Genomic DNA, 12,576 nt, shown 5'->3' with positions numbered 1-12,576 from the left:
AAATTTTGCTCGACTAGTTTCGATGGTAGCTGCCAAAGTGCAAATGAACGAGATAAGGTATGGCGATAAGAACGGCTGGACAGAAGTTAAGTTACTGGCATCATCTATTGATGAAACAAGAAAACTAAACCATAATTTCCTTAAAGGCTGAAGTTAAAGATGGATTGGACTAGAACTGTGACCCAAACATTAATTAGAATCATTAATCTGTTCATTAACTAGAACACAGACTTTTTTGAATGTGAAATGCCTCAAATCTAATTCATCAATGGAGGGTTTTTTTTTTTTTTTTTTTTTTTTTTTTTTTGAATAATTTTCGGACTAACAGTGCTAGCCAACAGAGAATTTATGTGCTTTTTTTTCCTAATGTATGCCTCATGTTCCTTAATGCAAAATTTTATTCTCTTAGTTTGGCCAATGTAAACTAAACTACACTGACAAGGAATCCTGTAAATACCCCAGGAATTCATATCAAGAATGGGTTCCTCGAGTATGGAACTCAGAATTTTATTGATAGGAGAATAAACGACCCGAAACTTAAATCTCTGCAAAATCCGTGTAATTTTATAAGCTTAATTGATGAAAAGAAAGGAATGATGACAAAATTTTTATAATCCCCTAAAACAAGAGTGTGCACTTTGATGTGTTGAGGTAAAGAATCCTTTAACTGCTTGATTAATAATGTTAATTTAGTTCTTCATCAAGAGACAGTTTGGAAGAGCAAACTTGAAGTGCACGGAAAACACAGGAATGAAATGAAGCTAACTTTTGCTTAGTTAGATATCTTTAACGTAAAATTTTAAGGCTCTCTTAGTTTAACCAATGTAAATTAAACCACATAGGCAAGGAATCCTGTAAATATCTCAGTAATCCACATCCGGAATAAAGTTTTTAAGTATGGAACTAGGAATTTCATTGATGAGAGAATAAACAACCCAAAAGTTAAATTTCTGTAAAATATGTGCAATTTTTATAGATAATCAATGAAAAGAAAGTAATGACAACAGAATTCTTATAATCTCCTAAAACAAGAGTGTACCTTTTGATATGTGTTGAGATGAAAATTTTTTAACTGCTTGGGTGAAAAGCCTCTGTCAATAGCAACTGCTTTTAACTAATTTAGTTCTTGATCAGAGCTGATTTGGATCAGCAAACTTTTAAGTGCATGGAAAATAAAGGAATAAAAACTTCTGTTTAGGCACATGACATGATTTGAAGTGCGGAGGAAGGCATACTGATGAAGGTTTACATAAACAGTAGTACTGAAGTTGAATGTGTTACACGTGACCAAAATGTAGAGCAACGGAATATAATTGGATGTTCCAAGTTCAAAAGTGAACTGAATAGCAGGATCAATGGAATCCATTATTGAAATAACTTATTTTAAATCATCTTTATTACTGTCAAACAATGTAAAAGTATGTCTACACAGCGAAACCATACCGGGAACTTTACAGTTTCAAATAATTTTGATTCAAAATAATGCATGTACGCAACAGCAAGGATGGGGCTTCCCATGCTTAATCCCTCAGTTTGCTTGTAATACTTATTTTGGTAAACAAAATGTGTTTCTTTCAAACAGAGTTGAGCAAAGAAAATTAACTTGTCAATTTCGATGCAGGAGAAATGAAATTCACGAATTTTGGTTTCTAGACATCTAAATGCACCTTTCATTGGAACACTGGTGACTAATGATTTTACATCAAAAGAAGCCATGATTAAATTTCTAGGAGAAATGTTTTTTAACTTTATTATCTAATAGAGTTGAAAATATAGAAACTAAATATATAGGTAATGGGGTACGAGGCAGTGCCTAAATTTCATACAATAGGGCAGAAAGGAATACCACTTTTATGAATTTTGAGGAGAGCATATAATCTGACACTATTCACAACAGATGGGATAAGTGATGGTTTTAAGTAGGTTGAAAGGATCTGTGAAGTTTGATGGCAGTTTTTATTTTTGAAAGGGCTAAAGGTGAAGGGTCTTTAGAGATTGGATTCTATGGTCCTTCATTTAAGTGACACCGTTGATGTAAGTGTTCTTGCCCATGACAACTATATGGCCACCTTTGTCGGCCTTTGAAATGATAATGTCCGGGTTAGCATGAATGAGGTTATTTGCTTACAGGATTCTTTACAAATCCTTTTGACCCACTTAAAACAATCGCTTATCCCATCTTCAGCAGGGTATCAACTGGTATTTTATTTGGTTGGTAATTTAATTTTTGACTGCTAAGGGCTGCTTGGGCAATGTCTACTAGGAAATAGGAAAGCTACAGTTCTAAAATAATTTTTGAAATTTCAAAGGAATTTAAGAAATGGAGGGCTGTTTTCAGAAGAACATGTTATCGAATTTAAATATTTTATTCTAGATTTAAAATTTGGGCAAAAGCAACCTTATTTGGTGCAAATAAGACTATTTTAGGATAATCACACACAATTTCTGGCACAGGCATTTTGCTTCTAAGATCAGGGGCTTATGTCACAAAACTGATAGTTTTATTCAAAATTTATTCCCACATAAGGTTACATTGGTAGGTTTCTCTTAATTTGAGTTTCCAAATATTTTGCTGATGTAAATAAAAAAAACTAAGAAAAGATATATATTATAAATTATTAAATATGATTAGGTGCATGTAATATCCACTGAATGAATATGCAAGAGGTAGTCATAACACGGCTCTCCCAGATGAATGCTGTGGGTGTTATACAAATAAAATTAAATACAATAACACTAAATGTTCAAATGACAGGAAAATACAAGCAAACTGTCATTGAGTGATTGTTTAGAATCTCATGTTTCCTTCCACTTGAAACCTGTTTCACTCCTTTTAAAATTATATAAATATGAACATATGGGTTTTGAAAAATCTAGTTGCAGCTCTCGAGCTTTCCTAAATTCCAACATGCAGCTTTTACTCACATGAAGTTTGGCCACCCCTAGAATACACATTTTAACTGCAGTGCAATGGACTTTGATCTACTAGAAATATTTATCAATATTCACAGTTAAGTAAACTAATTTTACCCATTTATATTTGGAAATTAAAGGCTAAAATTAGAAGTAAAATAGTCTAAAAAATAGAGTAATAGGTGGAACAAAATGAAATTTAAAGAACATGGTTATTAGAACAAATGGCCTCCACACATGAAATTGTACTCCGTGAGACTGCCAACATGCCTGTTGTTGCAATTTTAGCGGCATTTAGATTTATTATATATTATGCATACATCAGAGGAGCTTCTGAAGTGATCTGTGATTTTTTACCAGTAATACTGCTAATCCTGTGGCACTATTAATTTTTCGAGCTAGATAAATAATTATTCGGCTTCAATTTTTAACACATTGTATGCGGGTATATTTGCCTCGCCGCAAACTTTTCCTCGTGTAGCAGGAAGTTTTTCATGAATTTCAAGGCGAGTCTGGTCATTTATTAAATCACAATGAATCAATACATATTTACAATGCCCATCATATTTATACGATATCCATTGTCCAGCACAAATCTACTGAATACGTACTTTTACGTAGCCTGCGATGTAGTGATAGACTGCAAAATACATAAAAGTATCTTCCCCACGTGCAATGTGTTAAAATGAAATCTCCAACATAAAAAAATCTATATATTTTCTCCCTCAGTCGCTCCCAGTTCTCCTGGTGGTAGTTACGGACCTGTATTATTCAATAAGCAGGCTACTTGCTTACAGGTTTCTATTTTTAGGTGGCATTCAATAGTGTCTTTTTGAGAGTCTAAATGTAAAATTATGAGTCTTTCCCAGTATTTGAACTATTGATCTTCCAACTACTCACTGGATGTTCTAACCACTTACACCACAAGAAAATGTGTGGCAAAATGTGATAATTCCTTATTACTTTCAATTATAAATTTTCTCTAATACAGAGAACTTAATGAGAAAAGAATAGAATGGTTCTGCAAATGTTAAATTAAACTTTTTATACAGTTTCAATAAGGCAAGAATTTTAGTTAGGGAAGTGATCATTGTGTTAAAAGGTTAAATGCAGAAATTGGAAAATTTGTGAAAATATAATAATTTTTCATTGCATATTTTAGACCAAAATTATTTATCTTAATTTATGGCGGAACTACAAGACAGAAATGGTTCATTAGGTAATTAATAATTTCATATACTTTTAAAATTAACTCAGGGGCTGAAAAAAATTAATTACAAATATGTCACTGATTTTTTTCATGTAACAAACAGTACAGAACTTCTTGCATTCTACTTCTTAAAGCATAATGATTAATTTACTAAGCAGGGACCAATTTAAAAAAGGCTTCAGGCAAAACCTCTTGATGCCACTGACAAAGTATTTCATAAAATTATCTAACATTTTAATACTTTTCATTTAAAAGTATTTAAAAAAAAAGCTATTAATGGTTTAATTAGGTATGTACTGAAACAAATGTAAATTTACACGATTTTAAACCAGGCTGTTATTTTCTAAAAAGTTAGAATAATTTAATTAAGGCAAAGTACATAAGGTTTATTTGCCTAGAAATGCAAAATGAAAGAAAAAAAGAAAAATTCTTAAAATTGTTGTTCTGCTTATAAACTCAGGCCTGAAAAAATATGTCAAATCTGACATTTTAAACATTATTGAAAAATATATATATGAACTGTGTAATAAGAAATATAGGCCTAGGTTAAGTATATGAAAATTAAACCTGTAGTCACCTTTTATGAATGCCTAGTATTAAGACAACGAAAATTAAGTTTGATTAAATGAAGATCAAAGTAATTTACAATGTGATTGAAATAAATTTTAAAAAAAAAACTGTTTTTAATTGAAATTTTGTTTTTGAAATATATAAGAATCTTACCTATTCATAAATATCAAATCTGTCAGCTACATATCTGACAATGTCTTTTGGCCTCATCAAGCGATGCGTATGTTCATCAGGTATTTCAAAATCTGTTGAAAGCATAACAAAACTATCAATAAAGTGTAAAAAGATGTACCACATTAAATAAAAACATGAAAGAGAAATAGTAATTGTTAAAATAAATTCAAACAAATGTAATGCCATAATTTTTATGTAAATACTTGTTTACATTTGTAAATATCTTATTTAAGTTTGAAACAATTTTACAGCATTTTGTATTTATTATTTACTTTGGGCATTATATTATTATTTTTCTGATGGTTTATTATGGATTTTGGAAAACTTTTGTTGGTAACAACTCTTTTCTCAAATGCTTCAAATGGTTTTTCGGTACTTACGTATTATCTCATTCACCATGAAAATTTTGTTTTTGAAATCTATAAGAATCTTACCTATTCATAAATATCAAATCTGTCAGCTACATATCTGACAATGTCTTTGTCCATGACAGTTAGTTACCATAGATCTTGCCAAAGTTGTGCCAATCTCTTTTGAATGCTGAAAGTATTGATGTCTCTTTATTGTTAGGCCCTACAATTTTACCAGAAGCCCTACATTATTTGGAATAGATTCAACAGAGATATGAGATCATTATGCGTATAAATTTTGCATGTAATTGTTCCAATCTATTACTGCTTCATCGGCCACATTCAGCTGAACTATATTGCGCCTATTAATAGACACTATTATCATGGTACGATCCCATAAATTTGAAAATAACCCACTGCTTGTTATTCTGTAGAAGGTTCTATAAGTTCACATCAAATAAATGTGCAAATATGAGCATGTTGTGACATTATGCTTATTCACAGATGGTGCTGAATCACGCTGTATGGCAAGTTTCACAAGAATAATATATAAGTACCAGTTCTTCTAATTTTGCAGTATTTTTTTTACAGTAATATAATTCTATATAAATGTATACTGAAATTGTGTAAATAGATCAAATACAGCCAGCCTATGATTGATTTTTCACAGTGTTATAATAGTGCATTCCTCCTTCAAGAAAAATCTGAATAAAGTTATTATGAGAAGCTCTAAAATCAATTGTGAATAAGTCTAGACAATAGATTGAAATTCTTTTAAGTGCTTTATGATTTTAACCTTTGCTCACAGAATGATTTAATAATTCACAATATATTTGCATTAAACGATATGAAACTGAATCTTCTGGTCCTTCTTGATCTATTTTTAGCTGCTTTTCTTCATTTCTAAAAAATGGCATTGCTTGAGAGCTGTTGTAAAAAGTTTTCTTTTTTGTTTGTTTCATTCAAAAGATATTTAAAAACCATTAATAGAAAGAAATATTTTCATTCTTAAAAACTTCGAATTTACTCGTAGAATTGAAAATTATTTAAGGCATTTATCTTCTTTATGTAACTAACATGCAACTCTAATTATCTGGATTACTTGTTCTGTTTTGTAGGTAAGTATAATTTTTATTTATTTTAGCATTTTTAATATTTTGTTAATTTAAATAGGATAATACAATATATTATATATCTTGAAGTTGCTACTGAGTTAATTAAGATGAATTTGTGCATGAAGACTGTCTTGGCAAATATGTAATGAATAAGCATTAAATGAAAAAATTATGTACTACATGCAGGTCTATTAAATAATTCTTAATTTTATTTTAATTGAATAAATAGATTAAGTTATCTGTTTTATTTCATGCAAATAAAAAATAATTTTGTTTTACGAATGGTAAAAAAAAATGATGTGTTTAATTGTAAACTACTACAGTACTTAATTTTTATAAAACTGCTCTAATAGTCTGCAAAAAAATAATAAGCCTTATCCAATTAGAAGAATGATTCCACAAGAAACATGAATTATAAATGTGAAGGTGGTATAAACTAATGCCTATATGTGAAAATACATCTAGTCTTTGACTTATGATGGGAAGGAAGAAAGAATTAAGGACACATGCAAAGTTAAGAGTTCGGAACTGACACAACCTACCTTATATGCTCATTCTATCATATATAAGTGCAATTTCTTATGGCTAGATTTTAACTGATTTGGAATAACAGTGTACTCTTGATTACCTGGGATAATGCCAGGGAAGTAGGTCATGGATAACTGGAAAACATGGATAATTGATAATTCAAACTATCAAAATATGCACGAAAATGCATTCGAAACAAACAAACAAAATTCTGAGCAATCAATTGAAATGATCCCTTCGACTATCGATATGCACAACGAACTGCATGAGGCAATTGCTGGAACTGAACCTGAAGACAATTCAGCAAATGTTAAAGCATGTTCAAATTTGGTCGTGTTTGTTTATTATGCAGTCTAACGTAGGGGTGCACAGTAGGAGGGCCACTCATAGAAATGACTTAGTTGCCGAGGGCCAATAGTATATGCAAAAAACTTCCTTGTGGTGGTGGGAGGGGTGCTTAATTTGCAATTCAGACATGTATCATATTAAATTTAAACTGATTTGGATCAGACGTGTATCATACCAAATTTAAACTGATTTGGAGACCATTACTTATGTATGTAAGCAAAGAGGGAGACGCTTTCCCTTTTCCCTTGCATATGCTACTGAGGCCAGCATACCCAGTTCAGCTTGAAAAAAAAATTACAGGTTATGTTCATTTAATACATAAATATTTTAATAAAAATTGTACAAGTTAGCCATATTTAAATACATTAGTGTTACGGTTGAGACTTATAAATTATCAATAATTTAAATAAAAATAGATAAAATTATCAATAATTTTTTATATATTTCGTTGAAAGTTAGTTGTTTGTACTCTTAAGACCGATTGCAAGTGTTGATCTGTCAGTTTATTTCTTAATTTTGACTTTAAATAAGTCAAAATTAAGAAATAAATGTCATAAGAGAAAATGATCTTATGACTTTAAATAAGTCATAAGAGAAAATGTTTGTTCATATATATATAAATACTACCAAACATGGAAGCACATCAGCTTGCATTATTTTTCAAGCCCAAAAATTCAGTAGGTAGAGTATTATACAAGTCAAGAATGTCTAAATCATGGAATCTGGATTTGCATATGTCAGAAGTTTATACATTTGAACACCTTCTGCAGCTTCTTTGACTACAGCAGAAAATTGATTCCTACATAGTTTAAATTTAACCTTATGCAACTCAGTCTTTAAATCACTTTTCAAATGAAGTAAGCAGCATCTTTATTTGATCTAAATAATCAAGTTGTTTGAAAATTTTGAGTTTCTTCAGGTAAGGAAAATGTATTTATGTGGCTACCAAGGCATGTGTGTGTGTTTCAGTTGAGTGCCATTTTTCAGCGAAAGCCATATTTCAACCTTCAAATTCGACTGCCATTAGTGTTCATTTTTGTGGCATTGAGTCCACTTTTTTCTCTCTTGTACAGAATTGTAATGGTACTGCAGAGTTTGCTCATTAACGAAAAAGAAAGTGTTAAATTTTTTCAGAAATATGGCATTTTGCCGAGATCAGTACCGAATGCAAAAATTTGCATTCCATGGAGTTGTACTTTGTAAATGACCAAAATGTGTGCAATTTTCTGATGTATTTTTGTGCGAAAATAGATTGCTGCATGTATGGGTAAAACATCAAAGAAAAAAAGGTGTTTTGTTATGGATGTTCATTCCAATTTTAATTTCATTAATTGGTTGCTGTTTTATGTACTTCTTAGTACATTGCCACTGTAGAAAATAGCTGTTGTCTTTTGCATCTTAGCTTGGTGAAAAATTAGTTGCTAATGGTTGATAACGTTTTGGAAGGAAAGTGCGGATAATCAGAACGTACCAATTTTTTTAAAATTTTCTATTCAGCCATAACTTGCATCTGATGATTATTTAGTTAACTGACGAACAATCTAAGATTATCAAACTAAACAAAGAACAATCTGTTCATTTAAATTGCTGGAATGACTGGCATAAGTTTGGTTGGATCTATGCTGACTTTGACAAGAAACAGGAAAACACATAACAAGGTTGGCAGGTTTCTTCTACAGCAGAAAAAAAGGCTTTCTTCCGCAAAAGTAAAAGAAATTAATTTTTTAACTTATTTATATTTATTATATCCATGTAATAATAGTAGTAGGTAGAAACATTGCAGTGATCTCGCTAAAAAGTTACCAGGAGCTGTAGCTCCACGAAATATTTTAACGCAGTATTGCAAAAATAAAAACTATGAAGAAATTTGTCTGGAAAAACTGGAAAAAACTGTAAACATGCGAAAAAACTGCCAAAATTAATGCTGGAAGACTTGCTAATGCACGAAAAAATTAATCTGACCGTTGTAATATGTGAAAAGTTAACTCACATGAAAAATAGATCAACGGAAAAAAATAAAGTACATATAAAAAACATAGATTGAAAAAATGCCAATACGTAAAAATTAAAAATTAAAATGAAGACACAAATTGCAACAAAACAAAATACAATAATTATATAGTGGAAAATGGTAAATTAACCCCCTCGTACTCTCAATTGGCTTTTCAAGGGAAAAAACTGATTCTCCAACTAGGTTAAATACCATTACGCATTTCCCCGAAACAGACCATTGAAGCTCTTGTTTAATGCGAAAAAACTGTTTATAAAAGAACATTAGTATTCCCGAATATATCTTTTTGGAATAAATCCTTTTTGGAGCTAAGTGAAAATGGCTAATTCAGCTAAAATTACTTATTTTTGGCCACAAAAGAAAGAGTAAATTGGAAAAAAGTCATTTGTTAATAAAAGTCATCATTCTTCAAGCTAGAGGGCGGTCAAGCTATTATGAAAAATGAAAAGGCCCGATTTGTTAATAAAAGTAGAGTTCGGCTTTCTAAGTAATTTAAAACTATTACATAATAGTATTAAAGTATAGTGCCAAAATCTTTGGAGGAAAGAAAATGTATGTAGGAGAATAATCTGTACATTTATACAATTTTTACATTAGATAATCTGAATCAGCCATCCACTTTATGCCTTCCCATGGGCTTTAAGCAATAAATTTCATTATCCAAAACAAATTATCTAAAAATTGGTAAGGCTAATGCCAGCTTTTTTTAAGGTATTTTTAATTATTTTATGAGAAATTTGGTTATTTTTCAAAATTGTGATGAAGTAAAGTATTTCTTCTTGTAAGTGTTCTGTAGTATTACATATTCTTTTTATTTTAAGTAGCTGTGAAAAAATTGTGTTAATGATGATTCTTTTGGAAATATTAGAATTCCAGTTGGTTAACTTTAGTGTAGAAAAAGTGAATTCTCTCCTCTTGTCGTAGACTTTAATAAAATTGTAATCAACAATATTTAGGTCAAGGTATACTACATTATTTTGCACTGTATTTGTTTTATTTAGTTTTAAGCTAGTTGGGTAGATATTAGCTGCTTCTATTTTGTTATGGTTGTTAAAGGATATGATATCATCTATGTAACGATATATGTGTTGGTAAAATTTATGTTCTTCTTTGTTTAGTGAATGGACAAAGGTCAATTCTCTTGTGAAAAGGAATAATTCGCACACAGCGCTCGAAAAATTTCCGCCCATTGGGACTCCTTGAATTTGTTTGAAGATGCTATTGTTAAAGAGAATAAAATTATTGAAAAGCACGCTCGTAAGATAAAGTTGCCATTTTTCGTTATTATTCAATTATTGTTGAAATCTGTGGAATTATATCTGGTAGAGCAAGTAAGCTGGTATAAATCTCTTCAAGTGGTAAGGTAGTATAAAGGTTTTCAAAATCGTAGCATTGTAGATGGTCTATTTGAATTGAATTAATTGCCTTAATTACGAGTTCGTTACTTGAAATCATCCAGTTGCAATGCAGATCTTGAAAATCATAGTTATTAATCAAGTCACGTATTAAACGAAGTTTTTTTGCAAAAAGATAATCTATTTCTTTAAGATAACTTTTGGTACTATTGGCAATAAACCTGAATTTAATAGGAGACTTATGAAATTTTGGAAGGGCATAGAGATTAGCAAATCTGTTATTATAGTTCCGTGGATGTATCTTAAGTCTTTTTTGTAGTGCGTTAAATTTATTGATAAGAATTTTGGTGTTGAATTTATTGATAAGAATTTTGGTGGTAATTTTTTGGTAAGGGCCATTACTATTTAGTTCTTTGTGCAGAAGGTCGAAGTAAAACTTTTTTCAAATAACACTAAAATTGTTGCTAGCTTTGTCAATTTTAGTAAGGATAAAATTATCTTGCAGTCTTTTGATTTGATCATAGAGTCGCTTCTTAATGTGTAGAGAGTAGAAAGAAGGTGTCTTGAAAAGTAAATGTTGAAATTTTTTAATCAGTGCTGCTTTCCATTCAAGAAAAGTAGTAGTAGGTAAATTGGATTTATTACTAACTAAGATGATAAATTTATCAAGATCTTGATTGAATTGTTTGAGGCAAAAATGTTTATTGATACTAAAAGTAGAATGAAATTTGGTTCCAAGTTGTAAAAGGGCTTGCAATTCTAAGTCTTCAATGATGTTAAGATCTCCTGTTATAACATGTTGGTGGAAAGGATCGACATATTTTTGGTAAAGAGGTAGTTGGCAATTACACATGCTATTTTCTTGTATCTCGTGGTGGTTGATAACGAGTTGACCTAAGTTCTTCTCAAATTTAAAGCAGGGCTTAATTTGTAGTTGTTGTTCAGGAAGCAAGTGTTGATATTTTTTAAAAATGCTAGGTATTTTTAGTTGATCGTAAGAAGTTTGTTTGAATTGTACCATACAAAACAGTTTGTGAAAAAAATTGCTATTTTTTAGTTTAAAATTGCAGAAGTCAATAATTAGGTCTTTTATGATTTGTAAACAGTGAAAATTTTGATCCATTACTTTAATCAGATTCCACAAAGTAGCATTCTTAAATGTATGTAGTAGTTTAATGGCATTCTTAGCAAATTCATTATGTTCAAGGAAGGAATGAAGATTTTTAATTATTAATTTCAGATCTTGTGCAGAAAAAAATTTTTTGTGTTTGGAATCACCTCCTCTGGTACCTCTGGTCGTTATATTGCTAAAAAATCTGAATTGTCCATATATTGAGACTTCTGTCTGTCTATTGGTGGTATGACTCAGATATGCATTTAGTCCGTAAGGAGTGACTTTTTTTGAAGTATGTATATGGATTCCTTAAATAGTCTAAGTTTAGTGTTCGGTCATTTGTTAATTTAAATATTTTCATTTTCTATATAATTTAATTAATTTGTATGCTTACAATAACCTCAATTTGGGGAGGGAGAGATAATATACGAGGGTTGGAACTTTAATAGTGGCAACTATTTATTTACAAGGAATACAAAAGTGATTCATGTCACCATGTTTTACAGTCCTTCAATACAGTCGCCAGCATTGTGCACAACCCGTTTTCAACGATGTGGAAGTCGCAGAATACCTGTAGCAGCGCCTGTTTTGTTGATAGTTTGAATGGACCGGTCTACTGCCGCAAGAATCTCAGGAACAGTTTGGAAGCGAGTGCCACGAAGTGGTTCCTTCATCTTAGGAATTAAGTCATAGTCACAAGGGCTTAGATATGGGGAGTATGGTGGATGGTAAAGCACTTCCCAGCCCCATCGCTTGAACAAATCAGTCACAGCTTGCGGCCGAGCATTGTCACGCAAAATGAGAGGAGCGTTCTGCAGAAAGTGTCGCCGTTTTTTCTCAAAGCTGGTCGGAGATTGTGCTCCAAAAATGAGGAGTAATACTGCACAG

At 30.9% G+C, this 12,576-nt stretch overlaps 1 protein-coding gene across 3 annotated transcripts in view; it reads right to left on the bottom strand.

Annotated features, from left to right (window-relative positions):
- LOC118204256 (acyl carrier protein, mitochondrial-like) overlaps positions 1–12,576 on the bottom strand; it is a 50,411-nt gene that overhangs the window by 21,409 nt on the left and 16,426 nt on the right. For all 3 annotated transcript variants that reach the window (XR_015042431.1, XM_085821499.1, XM_085821498.1), the window contains exon 4: positions 4,847–4,938. Coding sequence is in view for 2 of the 3 variants with exons in the window: in XM_085821499.1 (XP_085677625.1) it covers positions 4,847–4,938 (92 nt within the window). In the remaining variant the exon portion in view is untranslated. The remainder of the gene's footprint in view (positions 1–4,846; positions 4,939–12,576) is intronic.

This window comes from Stegodyphus dumicola, chromosome 8 (genome assembly GCF_044657685.1).
Source record: "Stegodyphus dumicola isolate Sdum_Otavi_A_Nest chromosome 8, ASM4465768v1".
In the NCBI taxonomy this organism is placed as follows: Eukaryota; Metazoa; Arthropoda; class Arachnida; order Araneae; family Eresidae; genus Stegodyphus; species Stegodyphus dumicola.
The sequence above is the reverse complement of the archived record's forward strand: the minus strand, read 5'-3'. Positions and strand labels throughout refer to the sequence as shown.